Genomic DNA, 26,392 nt, shown 5'->3' on the forward strand with positions numbered 1-26,392 from the left:
TAAGTTTATTATTCACATCCCTCCTATATTAATGGGATAAGATTTCCTTTCATTCAAATCAAGCAACCACAGAATAATATCCAGGCTACCACATCAGCATTTCATAGGATTTACAAAACTTGGAGCAGAACGTAAATCCTGTTTGCTGCAGGATGTTAGGGCTTTGTCTATTWTATTTCATAATACATGTAAGTGCCACTGTTAGACACGCTCTTCTGCTTGGAGAAATGATGGCAAAATGATGCAATGGGATTTTCAGTAGCCTATTGTCTGGGAGCTTACCCATCCAAAAATGTCCTGTTCTGACGGGATATGCAAACAGGTAAACTGGCAACAAACCAAAATTGCTCACCTCCACCAGGTTCATTTCTGTGCCACCCAGGGCCTCGGCAACAGGCCAAGAGGAAGAGCTGGTGCAGTGCATGAAATGAAGACTTGAGAATGGCCCAATGTGTTCTCCTACACCCTCACTCTTTCAGCCAACATCAAGAGTGACAATCACACAACAGATACAACACATTGGATTTTTACCTGCTTTCAAGGATCTGGGCTGCTTGAGTGAATTTTATCACATCTTTTTGCAATACTGAGTGAAATAGGAGGTGCTCATTCAGCACTGGCTCAGACATCACTGCAAAGATGAGGCTTTCACCCCTTTTTCTGAAAAGCAGCTGTGTTGATGTCTGAAAATTCAGTAATTCTAACAGCAGCACCGATGAAGGAACAGGACACAGCTTGTGAAGAATTGATATAGAATGAGAACTCATAATTACTGCACCAGTATCAACAAGGATGCATTAGCTCACAATGCATTCAACACAGCTGGAGAAATTCAGGCATGTCCTGGATGTCAGCATGGCCTCCTTGACTGTTTTTCAGTCARCATTTGATGGTGAGACTAACACAAACCTGATTTGCACAAGTACTGTTAGGCTCAATTATTTCACTTTCTAATACACCAAAAAATTACAAGGATGGAGAGTCTGATTCACAAGGTCTACACACAGAGGCTCACACAGATTTGTTACAAAAATGCTACTGATTCTGTTGGAAAAATGAGGCCTCTGGGCACTCTGATCCTCACTGGAAATAAGAAAAAACCTTGCCTTCTAGTTTAAAAAAAATCTGATCTCAGAAGTTGGCAAAGTAAGCCTCACYGGGTTTAACTTCAAATGCTTGTAACTGCATAATTTAGAAATGTCAGAGCAACATTTTTTATTCATCTTTGCATATGATCAAAAGCATGACTGTCACAAAATCAGAGACACACAGCATGTCCCAGACCTTTGGTGAAATCTGGTCCCTAAAGCGTTCTGTTGCTGTGAGCAACCTTCATGGAGGTCTGTCCTTTATGAACATCTCTAATTATTTTGGGTCATCACAAATAAAAGAAGAGTTTAATTAGCAACTTCATCCCTGCTACAGACTRTAAAGAGTAACAAAAAACCAGACAGCAAGCAGTTTTTCAGCAGACTCCACAGAAATTTTTAGGATGTTTCTAAAACTGAGCCCCATATCTAACMCCACAAAGTCTTAGGGGTCTTTTTCACAAAACCTGAGCTCACTTATGCTASCAATGTACTGGGCTCTCTGTATGGACAAGCTCTCATGCAGCAATGGCTCAAATGAGAGGAAATACACCCCAGGCATAACACTATCTTAAAATTATTAGTAAACAGGAAACAGCACAGAAGAGGAAAAAACTCCATATTTTTTTTCTACCAACTCTACAATAACAAGATGACTGTCCAGTTTCTTCTATCCCTTCTCAGCTGGCCTTTCCATGCTTTTTATTTATTTTCTGTTCTCCCTCAAGGGCACTCTCTTGCCCTCTCAGACTCTTCCAGCCTCTATTTTGGAGGAGCATACAGATCTTCCCATATCCCAGCAGCCCTCCTGAGACTCCTCCTTAAAGCTCTCTCATATTTCCTGGTGAGCTCTGTCTTCTCTTTCATCAGCTGCCTGCAAGTCCTGCCCCAGTCTTACAGCACTGGAAAGAAACACAACTCAACAGCATTAATAAATGATAGCTGGTCCCTCCTCTCCCTTTCATCTCCCCTTCTCTGGCTGTAAGCAATCCGCCTGCTCCCAAGGCAAGGAGCAGAGGCATCTGCATGAGCCAGGCTGTGGTGATGCCTTGTCAAGCCCCAGGACTGACTCCAGGACAAGCTGTCATCTAAGCAGGTTGGTGACAGAGCCAAAATGTCCTCCCCAGCTGTCCCAGCCTCCTGCCAACATCTCGAGTGCTCTGGTGGACTTGGTGGGTCCAGCAGGGTTGCATTTTATCTGGTGGCCATGGAGTGCTCCAGAGAAATCAGCCACCACTCCCTGGTCCTTYCCTGCTTGGTGCCCGAGGCTCTTCTCACGAAAAGTCCATTAGATTTTGTGACTCATCCTTCACTCCAGGGTAAAACTAAGAAAACAAGCAATAATGAGGAGAGAAAAGAGTAATTGTCATATGAAAAATATTTATAAGCTTTTCTTTCCACCCAGGACTTCCCCATCTCCATCATGAGAAAAGTACCAATTAAACCATTACAGCAGGCTCCCAGAGCCCCAGCAAGGGCTGTGTGTGATGGATACCAAATGGCCCTGCTGACTCCTGACCTGCTCCAAGGGCCTGGGGGAACCCTCACAGTGACCTCACAGTGTAGAGTCACATTTCTCACAGCAAAGCAATTCCTTTCCCCTGCCCAGTCTGCGCTGAACTCTAATAGATCAATGGGAGCAGGATTTGGGGAGGCTGTGGCACCTGTGAACCTGAGACAGAAGAATAAATCCCTAGTGAAATCCTGACTGCTTCAATACCACAAGCAAAGCARAAGCCACAGAGGAGCACATTTGTTCAGAAACTCGAGGCAAAACTTTAAGTAGSACCCATGAGATGCCAAAATGCAAATTACAGTCATAGAGGTGATCTACAACAGCATCTCAGAATCCTGTATTTTCTCTCTTTTTAATAGCTTACTCCAGTTGGCTCTGCTTTCATATCAAAAGGATGTTTYCTAACCAATGGTGCTGCAAACCACAAACTGGAAAACCAAGCCAGGTTATTTTTTGCTCTTCAAAAACAAAAACATCACCCACCAGGGATTTTGCCCAATGGTTAAAGCTGCCCAGCTGCTCATTTGTGTGCACAGCTGTATACAGTTTATACAGAGCACTACAGCTATAGGAGTGGAAGAAACAACCAGCAACATTAAAAAGATTCTTTTTACCACTCATCTTCCCAGTAATTAAGGTTGCTTTCTTGCAGTTTTCTGAGTGATTGAACCACCCTGGAAGAATCAACCCCAACATATTTTCAAACCACRTTTTGGTTTACTCAGAGAGGGCCAAATTTTAATTCATTTCTTACAAACATTCACAACAGGCCTGGATTATCTAAAGTCTAGCCTTAGCCAGATCAGGAGGAAAAAATAAAAAAAGAATTGCCCATACAACTGCTAAACAACATCAAATACATGCCAGGAGATTTTGATCTGCTCCTGGAAGTTCCACAAGCAGACACACAGAATGAAATAAATATGGTAGATTATCTATTGCAATTTCTTCACTCAACTCTAAGACCTTCTGCCAGAGATACAATTCCTGTGYAGGGAACAGAAACCACAGAGGCCCGCCTAGGGCTACTCAGCAGGCAGACTTGGTCCAAACTTGCTGAATGCTGCTGGTTCCAATTAGGGACCAGAGCTGGTGCTTTAACTCCACCTTACACAAAAGGGTCTCTCTGAAAAATCACGGTGTATKCACAGCACCTCACTGTGCAGGAAATAAAAGCCTTGCRTAGGAATTTAGTAATTAGCAGATCAGGCCATTGGTTCATCCCATCAGATAATCCACCTTTGACCAGCAGCCAACATCTAATGTTTACAAGGAAGAWGAAAACAACCTTCAAAAGTACCTTTAGCGGTATTACTTTACAGACAAGGGAAAAAAAAAGTCCTCATGACCTACAGAAACAGTCAGCTTATGCCCTGCAGCACAAAATGTGATTACTCTTCTCTTACCATGCATAATTGCAAGTGTTACTATTAGTCATAAAATTATCCAACCCTTAAAAAAAATTCCAGCCACACCACTTGCATCACTGGCTCCCGCAGCACCGGATTAATTATGCTGAAAGTACCCAGCACACATACAATAGACTTACTTTACAAACAATGCTTTTTAAGCTCATGGTGTAACTCCCATTAAATGGTATTGTGCTGAAGGAAATCAAGAGACTGATTTCATCTCTAAAGCCACTTTGAATTCTGCTATAGGACTGGTTTTAAGTTGTCTTTCTTCATGGGGGAAAAAGGACATATGTATCTTACACAAGTAAATCCTGTCACAAGAAAAGCTCTTCTGCCTCAGCCACCTTTGCTTTCTTCCCCTTGGTCCTTCTTAGACCTCATGATATCCCTGASCATTGAAGCACACAGAGCTAGCTGCTCTGTTCCAGACAGAGATGTATCTGGGTTCAAGGGAATGTCAGAGCTCAATMATGCCTGTTTATGTTCTCTTCCATTTTTAAAACAAAGCTGCTCTGGACCATATTGGCTGCAGCCCAGTGGGAGCCCTACTGCTGGCTTCTGTGGGCTTAGATCCAGCCCCTGGCCTCACTCTATTTATGTTTTGATGAGCTGCAGCAAGCAAGGCACACAGCTTTGTTGCACAGCCAATTTTTTACCATACAGACTAGTGAGTGACTCCTGTGTTGCTTCTCCTCCTGAGCAGTCCCTGTATGACATTTTTTAAAGAAGTTTCCTTGTATTTTTCAGTTTCAGGTGAAAGGTGTCCAGTTTCACTGTGGTCTTTCCAAACAATTCTGGTAACTCAGAGGGATCCAGTTATGCAGATGAAGAATGTATTGGTTTGACCATCTCAAATCTCATACAGCTTGACTTTAATTAACTCCTTATGGCCTGGCTTTGAGCTCAGAAATGCTATGGTAAATCTGCAGTAACTCTCCTAAGCAGCAGAATTTTGAGAGCAGYGTTTGGACCCTAAAGTGAAGTCCTGAGCTTTTTTTACTCTCCTGCAAAGGCTGAGCAGTAAATGGCCATGAGAGCAGCTCCAGGCAAACCCAAACTTCCAGAGCCCAGCTTTCAAACCCAGGTGCCCTAAGCCATCAAGTTCACCCGTTTCAAGTAGGGTACTACAGGCAGTTAGGACCTTGTCGTGGCATCCTCCACTGCYCTCCCACAGAAATTCTTTGAGGTGAGACTGGCCTGCCTAAAGGAAATCACTGGGGAAACCCAGGCATTTCATCCCAGTTTGACAGCAATGYAAAGGACAGGAGGGTAAAGGGCTCCTGATGAAGCTGAGTACAGCCAATGGATGCTGCTCCCACTAGGTTCAGTTCAATGCCCACAAGTGCACTCCTGCACTTGTGATCCTGCACTGGATCTCTGTGGAGGTTCACCTACTCAAATTGAAGCTGTGCTTGACCCACAGCCTTACAGGAGCCATGAGCAGCTCCCTGCCCCTTCTTGTCCTTTCAGCACACAACGTTGCCAATGCCACTGCTACGTGGACATCTCGGTGCCACTCCAGGGCTGTCTTCATACATCAACATGCGATGAACCATGTTAGCTCATCCATGGGCATGGTGGTGTCCTGCTGGCTCTGACTGTCCYCACCCAGCTGCCCCACACCTAGCCCCTTCCATTACCCACCAGTCCTGATCACTGTAGCTGTTTCCTCGGATGCTTATCTGTAACTGTAATCCTAGSTGGGAGAAGGCAGGAAGGCTCCCTGTGGCACCCTGCTCTCGGGAGCCAGTACATCCCTCCCTGGCAAGCGGAGAGACAGCACACAGTGACTGACACCAACTTCCTGCACAGACCCTCACATCAAAGCCTTCCTGCAGGAYAGCTACAGACTCAGTCACTGATGGGCTCTGCCAGGACAGGAAATCTGGCAAACGCCACAGAGCACATGGGTTGTCAAGGAGACCCTCTGCACAAGTTCCCTTCTGATATGGACAAAGCAAACCTGGCCCTCTCAGTGCATCAACAGAACAAAATTCAGTTGTGAAGTTTCATATCCAAAAAAGTGGAGAATTTGTTAGGGTTTGGAATGTCAAGATTCCTACAAGCTGCTTTGGTGTTATTTATGTGCTGCTGTGCCCTGCTAACCTCTAAGAAGACCTGCTGTGACCACACAACTACTAATAATATCTTGTCTTGGCTAATGGAAGCACAAACAAGACTCCCAAAATTAGGAATCATTTGTTGTAATTTTAAACTCTTTCAGCAACARTRTTCTTTTCATMTYGGGGARCWACAAGTGAAAACTCTTTTCTCTGARTTCCCTGCCCACTTAGATGACAGAATCACAGAATAYACTGCATTGAAAGGGACCCACAAGGATSATTGAGTCCAACTCYTGGCCCYGCACAGGACCATCCCCAAGTGTCACACACACCATGTTCCAAGATTCTTGTCCAAATGTTTGAGCTCAGGCTGGTGCTGTGACCCCTTCCCTGGGGAGCCTGTTCCAGTRCCCAAMCACCCTCTGGGTGAAGAACCTTTTCTTAATATACAAACTAAACTTTCCCTGACTCAGTCAGGTCACTCCCTCAGATCCTGTCACAGGTCACCAAAAAGAAGAGATCAGTGCCTGCTCCTYCACTTTCCCTCATGAGGAAGTTGTAACTGCAATGAGGTCTTCCCTCAGTCTCCTCCAGGCTGAACAGACCAAGTGMCCKCAGCTGCTYCTCATAAACCTCCCCCTCAAGGTTCTTCACCATCTCTGTGTCTCTCCTTTGGTTGGTTTCTAAGAGTCTGATATATTTCTTATATTGTGGCACCCAAAGCTGCCCCAGCACTGCAGGTGAGGCCACCCCAGAACAGAGCAGAGCAGAGCAGAATAGAGTAGAGCAGAGCAGGACAATCCCCTCCCTCGCCCAGCTGCCAATGCTGTGCCTGATGCCCCCCAGGACACAGCTGGAGTGCCAGGGCACTGCTGATTCATATTCAACTTTCCATCAACCAGGACCCTCCCCAGTCCCTTTCTGTGGCRCTGCTTTCCAGCACCTCATTCCTGAATCTGTACATCCAGGGCTGCCCCATCCCAGGAGCACAATCTCTCACTTTCCCCTGTTGAACTTCATATGCTTGGCAAATGCCCACCCCTCTGATATGTTGAGGTCTCTCTGAAGAGCTGTCCTGCCTTTGAGGGAGYCAGCAGCTCCTCCCAGCCTTGYATGGYCTGTGAATTCGCYTAAGAATCCCTTCCACTCCTGTGTCCAAGTCATTTGGACTCTCATCTGCTCTCCTCATGCCCAGAGCTGAGGTTTTGCTGGGACTTTTCCTCCTGTCAACAGAGATTTTAAATTTGACTGCTTCATGGTCACYGTGGCCAAGACAGTCATCAAACTCCACTTCACTAAGGAGACCCCCTCTGTAGACAAGCAGCAGATCAAGGAGGGCATATTTCCGAGTTGGATCCCTTAGGACCTGYTCCATAAAGTTGTCATCCATGTTTTTCAGCAATCTTCTGGCCTGAGTTGMATTAGCAGCGTGATGCTCCCACGTAATTTCTAGCAAGTTGAAGCCTCCCATAAGAACATGGGCAGTTGACTTGCAAGTGTCCATTAGCTCCTCAAAGAATAATTCATTGGTGACATTGTCCTGACTAGGAGGTCTATAGTAGACTCCCACAATGACATTTCCATTATTTGTTTGCTCCTTAATTCTTACCCAGAGTGTCTCAGCTGTGCCATTGCCACTGTGAGCTCCACACATTCTAATCCTTCTATTACAAACAATGTCACTCCTCCAGGTGAGGAGATGGTCTGGGATAATGGAATAATTTGAAATGTAAATGCATGGTTGCAACCCTAGAAAGGAAACTTGCAATGGCCATGTCATGTCTTATTTATTCCAGCATCTGACCTCTCGCATACATGAACRTTGTTCTCCACCTTAAAGGATCCCAGAAGGTAAAAAGACTGGAATACACTGCAAGCTGTGCAGTCCCAGGAGTTTGGCAGGAGCTATCGAGGCTTTCACGGTCATGAAAACATTCAGGGAGCACTATGAAAGAGTGCTAAGTAGGCGAGGTCAGCAACAAGCAGGTACTTGCATGCTGCAGGTATCATCCACACACCCAGAGAGCAGAGGGAGGAACGTGAAGCTGGGAGATGAGGTGGGTGGACAGMCTCAGAGATGAAGGGATGGAGCCTTTTGGCAGGGAGGAGAGATGTTTTGCAGGGATGAGCAGAGAAATGTGGGGCTTTGGGYGTGGAAGGCATGAGAGAGAAAAACTGCTGCAGCAACATGAAGGAGTGAACAAGTGCTGCAATCATTGACACAGAGGCTGGGGTTATCCAGGTGCTGCTGACTTCCCCTGGGCAGAGAGCTGGGACAGAAATTGCAGCACATCTGTGATGTGYCTACAAATGTACAATGGTTCCTTGGGACAGTTTTACATGGGAGACAGCAGCACAGACAGTAACAGACATCTACTGTTCACTGAGGTCTCTCACCTGTGGTGCTTTCACTGCATGAATATCCAACACAGAGAAGATCCCTGGCAATCACCACGCACGAGGGAAGGCAGCAAGAGAAACCCTATATCAACAAGAGACCAGCTTTGGAGAGAAAATGCCTGAAAYCACTTGCTCCTCTGCTGGACAGCAAAGCAGACGAAAGCCTGTGTCACTCACAATATTTTAAGACTGAATCCAAGTCTGTGATCTCACGAACTTCAGGCTGTATCTTAACATTAACTGTCCTGTTAAAACAATCAGGGTAGAATGTAATGAAGCATCCCACACCCTGGCTTCACACAAAGAAAACCACTGCTGCCTGCAAGGCTTTTAGGCAGAACAGTAAAGCTGGCGTTGAAGATGTGCCTCTGGCTTATAAAACAATTCACCAAGCAYTGTCAGCAGGTTGCTTAAGAGCAGCAGCACACTGCTTAGCTGTCAAAACCCTCACTTCATCTCCACTCTGTGGCCTCCTTTGGTTCAGAGAGAGGAGGGAAGAGATGCAATTAGATGTTAATTACAGATCAGCTCCACACAGGCCAYCTTGGCTCAGTGAAGGGTACATAAAGGGGATATACCCTGGCCACCTAAAACAACACAAAGTACAGGTGCTGCAATTCTTCCAATAGTTTTTAGCCTGGAGCAAGCAGGTTTGATTAGATGGGCTCAGCAAACAGAAGGAACACAGGTGCCTTTGGAGCACAGGACACTTCAAAGGTGCTATCATGAGGCTAACTTGGCACACAACGCAAAATTGTGTTAAACTCTTGCTTTCTTGGGAGATTCAACTGCTACTTTCTGGACTCTGGGCTGATTTAGGAGTGCTCAGAGCACMCAGAAACCCTCTACCTGTGGAAAATGCCTTTAGAACTTGAGATACCTGCAGAGAACATAATTATAGCCATTTCTTTAGCACAGCCACAGATCCAGACAGTACTATCACAACAACAATAATAATAGCTACTACTATTAAAATCTGGATTATTTACAAAGGAATGAAAAGAAATGCATGTGGGGAATTGTATGGTTTCATTTAAGCCATACAATGAAATGACAAACCCCAAGCACCCACAACAGACATAGATGATAAAATACAAAACCATGAAGAAAAATGACAGCCTGTGGGCCTGCAACTAAACTACTACAAATGGATCTACAAAGTTCATGACAAAAATCACTGCAGCCTCATGCCTCTGCCTTGTCCTCAGAGCAAGAACTGCCCAGGGCTGACCAGAGTGTTTGCAACAAGCACAAGAGGTGGCTCAAATGCTTTCCTCACCACTCATTCACCTGACCTGTCCTTCTTTCAAGTGCCTCTACCCTCAGCCAAGCAACACATGAAGGTCACTTTTCCAGAAAAGCTTTCCAGTACCTAAAGCCTTAAGCTGCCTTTTTATCATATCACTCAACAATTAGAGAAGTACACCCAGATCAAACACTAGGGGATATGGGGGTCTTGCACAGCCTGCTAGTGAACCACCCTGAGGAAAGAGTGGCAGGTCACCCACTTGAACCACTCCAGTTTCAGGGTCTGAGACAAGAATTGTAAACAGCCTTGAGACCCGCTGAGCCCAGGAAAGGCATCTCTCTGAATTTTAGCAGCTTGACTTAGAGCAGAGATCTCTGCAGACCTTGTAAACAGAGGTGAGGCAGCAAAATATTGCAATGGTGGCTTTTCCACAAACTCGGGCAGAGCTAAATTTGGCACAGGGACATACGGGCACACTCCAAGTCATAATCCATTTGCCCAAACTCTGGCAATGCTCTGTTCCAGCTTCATTGAAGTACCAGTCCCTTCMCAATGCCTTCTCCAGGGCAGAGGGGGAGCCTCCATGCTGCACACTAAAGCAGTTACTGTCAATGCAGCGTCTTCCCAGCAATGTTGCAGGGCCTTGGGCAGGGATGCTCAGAGCCTGACTGGCACAGTCTGAGGAGCTCAGCACTGCAGATGGAAAACAGGATCCTCCTGGATAATCTCAGACAGCRAAGGAAGACCATTTCAAGTGGCTGTCTGGTTAGAAATTTGCATTTTTGCCAGTAGTCAACATCAGAACAGAGTTCAGCAAGGGGAAGGGAACATGGAAGAACCACTTTTCCCACTTCTCAGTGAAYGATGGTCACTAAGGACAAGGAGATCCCCCTCATTGTTACCAACAAGTGCAGGAAAAAGCCACTTTTCCATCACAGAACAAGACTCAGCTAGGAAAAAGCAAATCCATCTGCTCCAGCYTGTGAGCTGAAGTGACACAAATGACTTAAGCCCCTGGCCCCTGCAGTGCCACTGCCCCACAGGATCACTCCATCCCCAGCCCTTGTGCACTCCCACTGCCAGCCCTTAGAGCCAGGAGCTGCCAGAAGTGTGGGGTGCCAGCATCAGGAAGAAATCCTGCACTAGAGGACTTGCCAGATTTGTGTGAGGGGGAAAGAGCACAGCTGCCTTATCCCCCCCAGCCTGTGGTGAAATCAAGTGGTGCTTTCTTCACCTTGCTGGGTTTCAGCAAATAAATYCTTTCCAGCAAAAGCAGTAGACCCRAGCAAGTSCTCTCACAGCTGCAGGAGGTGTATTTTCCCATATATTTTACTTTGCTTTTCTTCACCCATGCTAAAAATACTCTGATGTCCTTCACACAGACAGTCCTCATTCCACCTCCGGCAGGGAAGAGGAAAGGGAAGCCAGAGACCCACTTGACAGTTTTGTTTCCTTTACTTCACCAGAATGAAACCACAGAGGAGGAGGCACCTGTGCCTAAAGCTGAGACAGGAGCAAGGGCAGACCCTGCCAGTCCCAGATCCCTTCCAGTTCCTGGAGCTCCCTCTTCCCGTCCATCTGATGTGATGGAGACCTGGCAGAGGGCTGGCACACATTGTCTGCACACACCTYCAGATACACTTTCCAAGCTAGAAGGTCAAATGCACAAGACATAGTTAGAGCAGCTAYCCCAGCTGCTCCCATTTCTCTGCTATTTGCAGGAAAAGTGGAATTTCATGTCCMTTTTGGCAGGAACAGTCATCAGACAGACTATGAACATGCCTTCCTCTTTTTTCTTCTTCTTCCTGCARTTAGCCCAGCTTTCCCTAGATGTAGTACCTATCAACCATTGCAGATAAAACAAAAATCCCAATGCATGTTTACATTTACTCTGATCTTTATTAGGCTGTCAAGAGGTGCTCATTTTGCTCCACCATGCTCATGGTATCCCTCACACTGCCTCCTCCAGAGCTGTCAGGACCAATAATTTGCAAATCCCATGGCAGTTCTCCCCATAATGGTCACACTTTGCCATTGTGCTGCTCTTGCAAACACTGCGGAGAGCTCTTTCCAACGGCCTCAGAAAAAAAAAATAGGGTTTAAAGGCTAAGTCCTCACCGCGGCTGCATCCCTCCACCCAGCTTTTTGCCCTGGGCTGTGCAATTCAGACAAGTGCAATGAATGGGAAARGTCAGAGGTGAGATCTGTATTCTGGGAGCCCAGACAAGTTCCTGCTCCTGCATTACACACAACAGCAGAGTYGGTTCACAAAAGGCAGGGCAGCAGCATGTCTGGGGAAGCCAAACTGACCCAGCCGGACTGTTCCAGCAGGGCAGGCTGGGTCCAGCAGAATAAGGAAACAACAGGCTTTCCCCTTGCACTGGAGGCATTTGGAACCCAGTGAATGCTTTTCCATTCAGRGACATGAAGTATTTCAAAAGCATAAATAACAATTGTCACCAACACCTTTGACATAGAGCCTAATTGAGACACAGGAGGTCGAAGCAGCTTGTTCTGAAGCTTTGGCTGTTCAGCAGCAGAAACAAGGCTGGGTGAACATCCCTGTTCACCCAAATCTGTGCTGTAACCACCAGGTCATGGCCCCTCCTGCAGGCAACCCTGTAACAGAGAGCAAAAAAGCTCTCATTTAGGGCAGACAGCTACTGGGTACAGTGAAATCTTTAGCAGSTTGCTTTGGCAGGGTGGCAGTGGTGAATGCACACTAGTTTTCTTAGGGAAGCCAAACCCTACATCTGCCCAGAAAACCCTTCTATGAGTAAGGAACCTGCAGCTCTGAAGATGACCAGGAGCAAGAGCTGGCCTCCCCGGCTGTTTATATGACATTCAAAGGGAGACCAAGAAGGAAACAGAGTTCCGAGAATCAGGCTTTCCTAGCGTGCCCCAAGACTGGCAGCACTCTGTTCTCCCAAMCGCTTCAGCATCCTCCCAAGCACGCCCAGGGCAAGACATCCCCACCCCTCGCAGGGAACTTTCCTGAGAAGCCAGMAGGCACGAAGGGTGCTCTGCATGGAGAGATTTAAGAGCGTTTTCCTCTTCACCCCGCCAGGCTCGGCTGGGTCAGACACAGCGTTTGGCAAGAGGAGAGCTCCCTGCTAATTTTAGCCTCCGGCTCTCCACCCAGGCAGCGGCAGCAGCTCCACCGCTGCGGAAAGCTGGGCAGCASCGAGGTGAGGGTTGCGACATGACCACACACTGCCAGCTAAATATAAAAGAGTGGCGGGCAGGGGGTGCCACGCTGACTCGGGCTGAAGCAAATCCCTCCCGCATGGCTGAGCGACGGAGCAAGGACAAACTGCAGCTCCCAGGGAATCTGCTCCTGGGCTCAGGCAGCATTCACAGGACTGTCATTCTGCCCAGACGAATAACTGAGGTTATAAACTTGAAATAGGATCCATGCGTTTTACACTCTTTTGGGCAGTTCTGGAGCTGGTGCATCTCGGACACCAGCATGCCATGCTGAACAAGCATCACTTTGCAAACACTGCTCAAAGGAGAGCTTGCTCCGGCTCTTTCCTGTCCCTTCTCCACCGTGCTGCCTACTACAATATTGTCACCCCGGGATGGGATGCTTTCCCTGCTCAGYCTGCAACGTTGCAGTCTCTGCTGTGGGACTTGGTGCTTGCAGGGTGAATTTCCCCGTGTCTGGATGCAAACTTGCACTGGTTCCAGCAAATAATGCCTATTCCTCTGTTTAACAGGAAAACCCCAAAAAGAAATGGAAAGACAGAAAGGGAGCCCTGAGCACTGTGAAATGAACAGGTAGCATGAACATCAGCGAACTCAGACTTTCTGGATTAAATGCTACCTGAACATGAACCACAAGACTATGTGCAAACCAGCATCTTTTATTCAATTTTCATTGTACCTAGAGAAAAGGGACTTTACATCCTTTGGAAATAAAGAGGGATACATAAAAAAATCCTGACTACATTAGCAAATCCTTTTTCTGCAGAAAAAAACTGGCAAAGTGCTGCGCATTTGTCTGACACCCAGGACAAAACAAGTAACCACTCTGCCARTCAGGAGCAGCATCTGCAGCACTGAGCACAACACCCCACACAGGGAAAACAAGCGTCTTGGCAGACACTAACCACAGTAAAAAGCCACCATGCTACTGATTTTCAAGGCACCAAACATCTTTGTGACACCAAATACATTCTTAACCATGCTGGTAGAACTGCTTATGATCCTTACAAGCTTCTCCAACTTTGATTCCTGCATTTTCCTCCACCTCTCTGAAACTTGAGACAGTGGTTTATTCTGTGCCCTGTTCTTTCTACATCTCCCCTCTTTTTGATCTCTTTTAATTCCAGCCTCCCTGCTCCACTGAAATCCCAAGCATTTGCTTCTGATCTAGCCTTCAGTTYTTCCATATTACAAATTTTTACCCGCCATTGACATTTTCTGATCACTCTGCTCACTATGCCACATTTTTGGCCAATTCTTACTTTTGTTAAATAATTTCTGTCATCTGTCTTTCCAAATGCTTCCTCTTCTGCTGATCTTCTCTCTCACTTGTCTTTTTTCTTTTACTTCTGCATGAGCAACAAAACTTGCTCAAATAGATCTTTCACTCCCTGATGTGCCTATGTTAGATACTCAATTCTAACACAGAGTTATAAGCAAAGGCTGAAAAAAAAATTACAAAGAATCTAATTTTAGGGGGAAGAAAACCACTAATCATGCCTTTTTGGAAGCATGGAATTTTGGGGAAAATCACTCAAGAAAAAGTACTGGAAGACCCAGAGTTAAATGGCAAAGCAGTCACAATTTGCAAAGCAAAGGAAATCGGCCGCATGGCTGGAGCTGATGGAATGCAGACAGTGATCAGACTGTTCAGACAAACTGAAATAATACTAGCCAGACTGARGCAGGGTACAGCAGGAGTTCACAAGGGAGTGCATCTTCCCCTGCCCCACCAGCACACACAAAAGACCCTCTTCCCCRTGCAAGCCAGCGAGATGTGTCTGGAAATGACTTGAAAGGTTTGAAGGAAGCCCAMGTGCAGAGCTGGGTTAGCAACATCAGAACTTCTTCAAAGTAGCTAGCAGGGATGAAGATGAGGGCTCAGAGAGAGGGGAAAGCAACATGAAAGGTGGAGGCATTTATTAGCTGCAGACCAGGTGCAGGTGGGCAGCACCATGCCAGCAACAGAGAAACTGCTAATGGATGAGAAGGGACTGATAGAAAAAGCAAATTAATCTCAGGCTCAATGCTGGCAATCTCAGCTTCACTACTGGAGCAGATGAGCAACCTGAACATGTACATACACATCATTAGCTACAGCCAGTAACTACAGGGAAAAGGAAAACACCCATTACCAAGGTTAAATTTTGTTTAACCCTGGTCTCACAAAGTGTGTCCAATTCCCTGAAGAAGAAGTAACCAAAACAGCAGAGACAGAATTAGAACGCATCTTTTCAAGGATAAATAAGCTCCCAACATAGCACAACACAGAGCAGTACAACTGTCCTTCAACTCAYGCACCTTACAAAGCCCTTCCTGATTGAGGAAGCCACTGAAAAAAAAGTGGGATCAGAAATGGCCCAGGGACTTGATGACAGAAATGGAGCAGCTCAGGCACATGGGCAGGAAGAGGTGATGAAGCAAACCCTGCCATGCTCCTCCTCCCACAACCTGACTGCTTAGGCCCTGAATAACTAAAAATACGTAAAAAGAGGGTTTAGCCCCTGCCTGAGAGGTAAGAGGGAACGATGCATGATACCAAACCACTTCTGGGGCCTGAGGTGCTTGGAGCTGGTGGTCCAGCCAGCACGTAGAGACAAATCAAGCGACACCTGGCAAAACCTTTTTCCAAATCATCATTCAGGCTACGTTTAGCACTGAAAATCTTCCTAGAACCCATATGAACTTAGATCCATGCAGATATTTACCTGGACAGCCCTAGAGRATAATCATCCAAGACTTGGGAAAAGCCAAATCTGCTGGGTTTGTTATGCAAAAGGAACTACATAACCTACACAGCAAAAAGGAAAACAAAAACTGAAGTGTGAAGCAGTTTGCAACAGTAACACCAAAGCTGTTGTCAGTGTGCCTGGCTTAAATCCAGCAGGAAGGGTGTCCCCCCTCTTTCCCTGCATCTCCTGCAACTCCCTGTCTGTCTTCCCACAAAAAAGTGGGCAATCAGTTGCCTTGCTGAGGTGAGGCACCTCTTTGTTCTAAACATCCTTGGAACTTGAGGGCCTCAAAGCTCAGGGAATTGTGGGCCAGCAGCCATAGTCCCTCTATTTATAGGGCCCAGAACAGAAGGTAGCGAGGTGGCTCACATGAGATGACAATGCATATGGCCAGGGATGGCTGTTCAGGAAGYTGGGGCACCTGTGGCACCAAAAAATGATCTGCTGTGGGAGAAGGAAGAGGCTGGGGGGGCTAAGGTCTCCTTTTCTGGGCATCACACCATTCTGCTGCCTCCTGGGCACAGGGGCTGCCCTCCACCTCCCCTCAGGTGCTTTAGGCTCCAGCCTCCTTCTCAGCATATGCCTGGGATTCCCTGGATGAGATGGTGGCTACAATCCAGTTATTCTGCAGAAGGGGCAATGTGGTCCTTGGTGATCCCCCTSTGATCCAGTTCCCTGCAAGTATTCAGCTCCCCAYGCTCAGCTGTGTTGCCCTCAGGCASCCTGAGGAMGGGAAGGGGGAATAAGGCTCAGCCTCCCTCKGGCCACTGTGCCAGCACAACACCAGGAGACTGACAGAGGCCATGGAGGGAGGTCCACAGGCCCTGGAGGTGCCTGGGTTTCCTTCCTCTTCAAGGTTCACCCTTGCTCTACTCTAGATTTAAAACAAACCTTCTCACAGCCTTTTTTTTTTTTTTTTTTTGTTCTGTTGTTGTTGTTCCTCTAATAAAAAAAAGAAGCAACATGAGCTGGCAAAGAACTTTATAATTCCCCCATTTTTAACACCTTGGCTTAGGTGTTATTTTGACTTTCCAAGTAGATGCAACTAACTACTCCCTCCCATTGGTATGARAGTACAGACTATGGGGTGTAATCGCTGTTGACAGAATTTACTCTGATACAAGCACGCATTGATGTTTTCAAGACGTAGGAGAAGTCTCATTTTGCAATTGCTATTTACTCCTTATGTAAGGCAGACAATTATTACCCAGGCACACCTCTGGAAATTATAGTCCAGTCAGGTTTGATGGGAAAGCYTGGGTTTTGTTTATTTTGCATTTTTGGTGGAAAATAAATAAAACACTCCCAGCTGGCCTGCTTACAACAAAACACATATTGTGGCAGCTAATGCAGAGGGAGCTACTGCAGCAGGTAATGGAGGCTATTAGTGCAGCATGGTCTGCACAGGATATTCTCAGCCCATTATAAACTCTGTTCTGCAGCTTAGATGGGGTTAATAGCACCCAGACATGACTAGTGCAATTTCAGAGAAAATTGCATTACGAAATAGAAATAAAACTAATTTAGGAAGTGAAGTATTTACGAGAAGGGCTGCAGATATCTTAATTAGGCTCAAATAAGCRGCAGCACTGAGGAAGCTGTCGGAGTTGCCAACTTCAAATACACGGGCCAAGACCACACAAATGACATGGAAATAAATAAGTGGCCTCTTGAAGGAAGGTAGAAAMAGATTTATTTAGAATGGCAGAAAAAAAACACACATAAATATAGATTATTCTCACTCCAAGAGAGCTCTAGTAGGCAATTCTGTAGCCATCCCAGGTGATGATACAAACAGTTTTACTGGCAAATGGAATATAACAGTATGTGACAAGGAACTGCTGTTTAGTGAGTCTGAATTTACACAATTTCAKTGAAACACAGGCTTTCATGTAAGGCTACTAGTTGCTGATGCTCACAATTCAGAGGTGTGAGGAAAAGAAGGTAAAAAAGGTAACACATGCCTGTTATAGTCAAGTCTCTGATCTGTACGCAGTGCTTTTAATTACTGACTAGCACTGGCTGTCAATTTCCAACTGGTAAATAAAACCAAACCGAGAATATCTGAACCCTCAGAAATCAACATCAAGATCACTGAGACAGAAACCAGTAAGAAAGGAAAGCCCCATGGATGATGCAAAGGCCTGGGACTTACCATTTGCATCTCTGATGGAAAATAGTGACACAAACAAGGAAAAACAGCCCCAGAAAAGACAATTTTGCCACATAATGGTATCAGATGTAAAGTAATCAGTGACAGTTTAATCCCCTTGTTTTAGCAGTTGGGGGAAAAAAACACATTGACCCCCTTTCCCTTCAAATAAGCCCCAAAAGAACTGAAATTGGAAAGAGTCACAGAATGCTGAAATAACTAAGCTATAAGAAATTATAAAATCAGAATTAGTGATCTTTTGAGAGGGGCATGGATGCTTCAAGGGGACTCAAATCCACCCCATAAACTTTGTATTGTCTTTGGAATGATTCAACATCTTAAAGACCGACTACTTGAACGTTATTATTCTATGTAGTTGATTTAAATTATTCATTATGGCAACAGAAATTATTTTTTCTGTGATGTCTCAGGATATCTTAATGGCAGCATCACACCAGACTATCTAAGCATCTCAAAGCATTGGGAACTCTCCTCCAGATCAGGAACATCAAGGCCTTTGCACTTGGGCATGGGGAAGTCTTCTCAGGAAAACAGAAATACAGAACAGCTCTGGTCAAGATCCCAGTGCACTTTGGCTCGGCTGATGACACACACAAGACTATGAATTTCTAACTTCATGAAGAGGGTGAGTATCTGAGGACCATGTTCACAACTGTTTCCACCCAAGACATTATATGGGTCTCTCTGAAATCTCACACCAYATGTAAATAAGCAAGATTACTTCCTTTTCTGCAAAGTCTTTCTCAACTATTACTGCAAGCCTAAAAAAAGCAGTGAAATTRGGAAGTGACTTTAAGAGGCAACATCAGTCCAGAGCAAGAACAAATGGGAAAGGGAAACTCAACAAAATAYACAAATTGCTGAGGCTAGCATTGTRAGCACTGGAGAAAGAACCCCATCATTACTCCATTCCCAAGTGCTGAACCTACAARGCAGTYTCTGTCCTCRGGAGAGTATMCTGCCTTTTACCATCCTGCAGACGTCAGTAATTTCAAACCACCAGATGAAAGATGATGTCCATCTTTCCCCACATCTGCCTGAACTTGCAGGTGAGAGAAAGCAGAGCCCTCATGTTACTGTAGCACACAGAAACACATCTCCAGGAGAAGGTATCATCCCTCTGCCAACYCCATGGTGTGGGGGAGATGCTCAGGAGGGCACCCTCTGAGATCCAAGTTATCCTAATCCAGTGCAACTCAAGACAGGAAGGTGTGTGCGTGAATACATGCTCTTCTGGCACACCACTACATAAATCTGTCACAGATTTAACTCATGTTAACATGAGTACATGAAGAGATGACATAAGAATTTATTTATAATGGTAATATGCAATCTTGGCAAATTGTTTGGGGATCTGCTGAGGCCAGACACACTGCAGGCCAAGTTCCAAGAAAACAAACACCTACCTGACTTCAAGTCAAGTGGCAAAAAAGCACCAGGTTCACAAACTACCTGTACCACATGCCCTAGCAGCAGTGCAGGGATATACCAGCTCAGGACAAGCATGGCATAGCCAGCACGAGACCTGGGCTTCCCCCACCTGCTGTGCCAATGAACTTCACAAATCATGCTACTTCCATGATCCAAGGATCATGTTGTAACTGGAATTAATCCTGGATTCTCCCCTGGAGCCTGTGAGAGCAGTCTGTGCTGTAAATACGGGCCTGGGGATGTTGGCTCCCTTGACATACCTTAGTTCAGAGCAGGAAGTCACAGAACTTCTGATCACCCTCCCTGGAGGCTGGACTGACCACCTGGAAGTGCAAAAGTCTGCCCCACCTGCAGGGCCCATCCTTCACCCTGCAGCTACAGGCCCAGAACGTGCTTTGGGGAACGGTGATGCCTGGCATAGATCCCTGTGAGCAAAAGTCTCACAAGTGTCTTTCCAAGCACAGAAATACCACATGCAAACTTCATGGGATAGACATTCCCTCCAGTCAGGATGGGGTACTTTGAGTGGGATACCTCGGTGAACTCTTGCTCTGGGTTAACAGCGTACAGAGAGGAATTACACACTGCAAACACCACTGGAGAGCCACGTGGCCCAATTTCTCTCCCTACGCGCTGAGTAACCTCGGGTGCAATTAGCTCTGAGGAAGAACGATACTGTACATGTCCAGGCYGGTAACACTGCGTGTGAGGGATTGCAAAATCCAGCCTGCAAGCATGTGAATGAACCTGCAGATGTAGGTGTGCTCCTCCTTGTGCATGGGTGCTCCTGAGGGTGCCTGTGCAGGGAGGCGAGAGGAAGAAGTTGATACATTACACTAAATGTCCAACTTCAGCTTTCTGGCGGATACTTTTCTCATACWAACACATGCACCTGCCCATTCACATCAATACTTGCACTGCTTTTTAGTAGCCTGGGTGCCTGAAGATTAGAGCTCACCATGGTGCAGGCATAAGAAGCCAATGTTCTGGGAAAGGAAAGGGTTACTGAAGATGGACACACTGAGAAGTTGAAAGTCTTGCCATAAGGACTTCCTTCTTTGTACATTTCCATGGTTTCTTCCAAACCCCTCCTATTTTCAACTTCAGAGAGTAGGAGTGMACACCACCAAGTTAGAAAAGCAACAGTCTGAAAACCTAAGTGAGATACAAACCACTAACACAATCCAAGATGGGAAGATAACAAACTCCCAGAATTATTTACTCACAACAATAAAATGTGGAGGAACAGGGGTAAGGTGAAGCAGTCAGTAAAGGCAGGGTAAAAAACAGGCCCCCAACCCCTTGTTCCTACAAGCTGCACATCCCAGGACTCTACTCCAGTGCTGAACACCCTCCTTGTGCCTGGCTCAGTGTGACACACACACACCTGCAGTAAGAGAAATCAGTGCAAATGATTTACAGACTCCTGAAATACCATGGTCTGTGCAGCAGAAAAAACAGACTCTGTTCAACAATGGCTGGGAATGACCTCACCTCCAAGTTTCTTCAGGGATGGGGCTTTGTTTTTGCTATGTGGACACAACATTTTAAAGCATCGGAGGATCATTGTACACACTGCCTGCAAAGACAGCCCTCTGACACCAACCATGCTCCCTCAGTCATACCTTTCTGCACAGGTGGGCAACATGAGGCACTGCTGGGTACAGAACAGAGAAACAGAWGAAGCAGGAGGAATTGTCCAACTCACTACCTTTTTCCATTCAAACAGCACAGCAGCAGCTCTGGGAAGTGGCAGGATCTTGGTATGAGGGTTTTCTCTGAGGAAAGACCTCTCCCCGCCCTTGTCCCTTCCCTGTGTTTTTTCCCTCCCCAACACCTCATTCACCCTTGAAATAATAAAGTTTCCCCATCTCCAGTATTTAACTGCAGGAGCAAAGCGTGCTGTGTAGCAGCTCGTAAAGATGAGAAAAACATTCCTGCTGGAGAGCCCACTCCAGAGAGGTTAGTGCCTATCAGCAGCAGAGGTAAACACACTGTCTCCAGCTCCTCGGGTTTCCTGGCAGGGAAGCAGTGTCCTGCCTGTTACAACTTGTTTTGGATGACAACAGAACACATTTCATGTGAGGAGAGTGTGCCCATCTTCAGCTCACATCAGCCTGCTTATTTCTCTTCACTCAGCAGTAAACATGTTTAAGATTCCTATAAACACCTGCTGGGCAGCAAACCAGCCAAACGTGCTCAATCAAAAAAAAAAAAAAGGAACAAAAAGGCAAACCCCACAACAACAGAAACACCCTCCAACGATGAGGTAACAGTCCTGCTAACAAGGCTCCCTGAGAAGAGTATGTAGGAATATTAAAAAAATAAAATTACCTGACGAAATACTTATTTCAGCATCACCTTCAAAAGAAAGCCATCAGTCACAAAAGCCCATACTATCCTCTGTGCTCGTCCAGCCAATCCCAAACTCCCCAACAGCTAAAAGTGGGAGTAAATCAACTTTGGCACACAGGAATCCCAACCCATGGTGTACACCAAGCATGAGTTCTGCCCCTCAGACTGATCCCTCAACCTTTGACTTAAACATTACAGCCAAGTTAACCTCATGCCAGAGACTCTCCAGCACATGGTGCCAAAGCGTGGTGGCTGACAATGGATGCCAATGATTAGAGGATATTCTCCATGACTCCTTATTCACTTTTACCCAAACTATTTTATATGCTTGACTTGGTTGCACAGCAGAGGTGCATATACCTCAAGAGAGGRCAGTCAGGGCCCCCAATTTTTAAGCATCACTTACTCAAACACTTATACCCTGAGTATCTGATACTTGTTCTCTCCACTACAGACTGATCTGGGGGATAAGARGAGGAGAGGAGCATAAAGCTGGGGAGGATCCACCATGCCTGAAGATTTGCTCTAAGGCACTGACTCTAGAGCAGGGATGGAGARGGGGCATCAGAGGGGCTTGTGCTCCATCTCACGCATGGTTGAGAGGAAAAGAAATATTGTGTCTGAGACCTTTACAAGTTTGCAAGAGGAGGAATCACTTCTCCAGAAAGAGAAAAACATATTTCACTTTCCATACACAGGCTGTTCTCCAAAGCCTTTTAGGGAAGCATGAAGAAACTCCATTAACAGAYATAAGAGATGGAAACAGTAATCTCCTGTAGATCTTCCAAGCCCAGCAACTTTTTATCTTTCTGGTCTCAATGGAGAAGCCCGTTASCCTTTTGCTTAGAAAAATTGCCCAATAAAGAGCTTTTGTATTTTATCATTAATAACTGGAGAGGCTGTTGCATCAGCTAAGTTGAGGTGGCAGCTCTTGGTTGGAGGCATGACTCACAGTAGGACCCCACCTGGGACTTGCAACAGAAAACAATGCAGAAACAAGGGGCAAAGTATTCATTGCTKGGACACTCCCTCCTACACCAGCTTCCCGGGATCCTGGAAAGAGTCACCTCATGGAGTCACAAACACAGCCATCCCTGCCGCCAGAATAGAAAATAAACAGCCAAAAGAAAACAAATACTACTTGTCTTCTGCTCAGATTTCTGATTTCTCTTAAAACAAAACAGGCTTTTAGAGGTAGTAGGGCAAGAGGAAGGGTGGGGAAGGTCACAGATTAACCTTCCTYCTGTTAGCAGGTTCCAGGATTCTGGCTACAAGGCCAAGAAAACATGACACCAAGTGCCCAGTGTAACCACAGCCCTCTGTGATGCTGAGCTATGAGGAGCTGCCTTGCCAGAGGCTTTTACCCTCCCACCCTTTCCAATGGTATTTAAATACCTYCTGTTCACAATGAACAGCAACATGTCTGGCGGATTTGGGAGAATTTGGAATTTTATATAATTGAACTTTAATATAATGCAATTATTTTGCTCATTGTCTGTTTTAGTTGATAGTAATTGTAGTCATCTCCCTGTTTCCAGTTTCAGTCTCAAAGCAGAATGACTTTTAAAACAGAGATGTAAAATTAACCCTGTCTTAAAGCAAAAAGGAAGAACCCAATTCACKAAGAAAGTTGTTTTCTCCTACACATCTCTGTTGTACTCACTCTCAGCCCATTTCTTCCACCCCTTTGCATTGCTGTACAACGCCAAACACCTGACTCAGCCCCTCTCTCCCCATAACCTCTATTTTAAATATTTCCGAGTTGTTTTCTCCCCTTTTTCTACACAAGCCCTCTGCCCACCTGCACAATTATTCTCAAAGCATTTCTGGTGGGGTTTTGCCAAAATGACAGTAAAAGGCTTGGTGAGATTGCATGAAAGGGGAAATGTAAAGTAGACTCGTAAGACACCTCTTCATTCCACCGGGCATATAAAGAGGATTATAACTACGGGATTTATCCTAGCCAAAGAAATCAGATCTGTTACACTGTTGGAACAATAAATGTGTGTTTTTAGTCTTAACATCACTCACAATACAGAACAAATGTACAAGTTGAAGTCCCGTAATGGATTTTGTGCRAGTAGACATTCATGGTGCTCCTTGCACAGCTACAGCATAAAGCTTTAAAACTGAAATCAAGCCTGACTTGTGGGAGCARAAATCAGGAGGTTTCTAAAACATAATGAAAGAACCGATATACTAGAAAGTATTAATAGGCTGAACACACTCAAACATAGCTGAAAACATACTATCAGATAAGCACCAAGCACTGATATTTAAAAACAGCAGCAACATCACAGCCTTTTACAAAACCATAAGCCATTCGCAACTTTTCTCTARCTCCAAAAAGAGAAGCATAAAATGTCACACGACACTGACAGAATTTTCCTTTACTTCAGGAAGAAAAGCGCAGCTTACTGCACTTCGCCCGAGCCCTGCTGCACTCCCGAAAGTTTGCACAAAGCGAGCCCGTTACCAGGCGGGCGGTGCGCCTCTCCAGGGTATGCATTCCCTCCTGCTCTGCATACACTGCTCCTCGCATCAAAGCCGTATTCAAAGCATCTTTGCTGCCTTCCAGGTTCGCASCAGGGCACCGAGAACGAGAGACATCGCAAAGCCGTGGCTCCGGGCTCTGCTGTTCCAGCACGGTCAGATTTGGGAAGGACTCCCGACAGAGAGGGGGTGAGCGCCGGSAGGCCAAAGGCAGGAGAGGGAACCCCTGAGCGCCCGTCTCGTCCCGGGGGCCAAAGCCCCGCTCCGACCGCGGTCGCTGCGCTCACCCCGCGTCCCCCGGCGGCCCGGAAAGGGGGCACCGCACGGGTTCTTGAGGGGCACGGAGCGCCCGGGCTGCGAAAGACGGGACCCCCCTCSCTTCCTTCCCTTCCCTCCCGCCCCGCGCCCCGGGGGTAACTCACTGCGCTCCGGGGTAGCCCCTCCACCGGCCGCGGCCACCAGCTCCAGGTAGGCGGCCCAGAGCCCCAGGGCCAGCGCGCCCAGGGCCAGCAGCAGCCTCAGCTGCCTCCGGCGCCGCAGCCGCGCCAGCAGCCGGCCCCGCATGGCGCCGCTCAGGGCGCCGGGCCCCCGCCGCCCCGGGACATGCTCCCGCCGCCGGCCCTCACRGCCCCGCCGCTCCCACCCTCCCGCCTGCGCGGGGCGGGCCCAGGTGCGGGCGGTGCCCGCCCCCGCGGGGCAGCTCGGCCCGGCTCTGGCTCTGGCTCTGCCGCCGCCCCCCGCACCTGCCTCCGCCCCGGGGCCGCGCCGAGCGCCCGGCAGCGGGGACAGCCCCCCGCGGCAGCGCTGCCGGAGGTCTCCGCTCCTGCCAAGAAAGCCGCCTCCGTGGCGGAGGAAGCTCCAAACCCCCCTCGCAGCCGGTCTCCGTGCCAGCMGGAGAGTTGGTGGATCCCTCCGGTGCGAGGAGGGGAGATGATAACTCCTCTGCCGGCAGAGAAGTAGAATGAGAGGGGACGAGTCAAATTCACGCTGTAACTAAACACAGCTGAATTCATTTTAAAGTGTCTTTCACCTGGCGCAACAGGTGTATGTGCTTGGAAGCTCATTGCTCGGTGAGGAGGAAGAAGGCAGCTGAAGCCTCCAAACCCGCTTTCTGAAGAGCTGACCAGATGATACCTCAGAGGGAGGTGTCACAGGCTCACAGGAATAAAAGGACCGTCCCTGGGTGAATTTGCTGCTTCATTACATATCTCAAGCACACTTTTGAAATGACTTCTCAGAGTCCTTCCTGTGCTGTTGGTTTCATTCACATCATCAAGCTGTCTTGAAGGCTGCAAACTGGATTCCTCCTCGGTGAAGAAAAATGGGAGATAACATTTGGGATGTACATCGTGTATCCAGCTGGGAACKAGTCCAGATTTATCCCTTTCCAAAAATACGTGAGGTGGATGTTGGGTCATTGGTGACAACTGTTTCCCTTCACAGCTCCTTTCCCGCATAGATGTAGCCCTTGTGCTGTGTGGAACCACGAACAGAAATCCTAAGGCTGAAGTCGGTTTTTAAAATTAATGGAATCCTGATAAGAAAAAAACTGAGTTTGAGACCCCTTTTTACAAGCAGCCTTCTTATAGGTGAGGCTGTGCAAAAGGACACTTGCTGTTATTTTGCTTTAAAAATGTGCCAGAGGCCTTTTAAATGGCACTGAGGCACACGGAACGGTGGTGTGAGTCCCAGAAGAGACAGACTGACGCTGGCGGAGTGCCAGCACTGGCTGGGGAGCAGAACAGCATCCCTAGTCCTGGGCATCAAGTGCTGAACACCACAGTCCCAGCATCCAGGCAGCATCAAGAAATGCTATTTCCTGTCCCAAAACTGGGATGGACCAAGGCATGAGAGGTTTCCTCTATAACAATGCCTCACAAAGGTTTCAGAGCCATCTCCCTTCTGCTCTGTGTTGGGGAGATTTCTCTTGTTTAGGRAAAGCACATGCAGAGTTTTATACCCCACTGCAGAGCTGGAAAGATGTTTCTCCAGCTGGRAACAAACCCCATGGTGGGAAAGCCTGGTGAGTGCCTCCCTTGGACATGGTCCATTGTGCAGCTTTTGAGTATGCAATGCTTGTGTTCTTCCTTCAAACCTCATCTGAGGCTGCAGATGCACACCCATCATCCAAGCTTGAATTATAGGAGATAATTCCTCCAGTGTAAACAGAAAGAGCTGCCAATAGCCAGACACCAACAGAATCCGCAAAACTAAAAATGGGAAGCTGTGTGCACTTTAGTCATTACAAGGCAGGRATCTCATGCAGGCAT

At 46.8% G+C, this 26,392-nt stretch overlaps 1 protein-coding gene across 1 annotated transcript in view; it reads right to left on the reverse strand.

Moving 5' to 3' along the window:
• The window catches only part of B4GALNT3 (beta-1,4-N-acetyl-galactosaminyltransferase 3), a 63,022-nt gene extending 38,293 nt beyond the window's left edge, over nucleotides 1–24,729 (reverse strand). Inside the window, exon 1 of the mRNA XM_057390078.1 lies at nucleotides 24,545–24,729. Within this exon, the coding sequence (XP_057246061.1) occupies nucleotides 24,545–24,686 (142 nt within the window). The 5' untranslated portion in view covers nucleotides 24,687–24,729. The remainder of the gene's footprint in view (nucleotides 1–24,544) is intronic.
• Between the last annotated feature and the right edge of the window lie 1,663 nt (nucleotides 24,730–26,392).

This window comes from Malurus melanocephalus, unplaced genomic scaffold, assembly GCF_030028575.1.
Source record: "Malurus melanocephalus ecotype Western Australia unplaced genomic scaffold, MMel_1.1 scaffold_22, whole genome shotgun sequence".
In the NCBI taxonomy this organism is placed as follows: Eukaryota; Metazoa; Chordata; class Aves; order Passeriformes; family Maluridae; genus Malurus; species Malurus melanocephalus.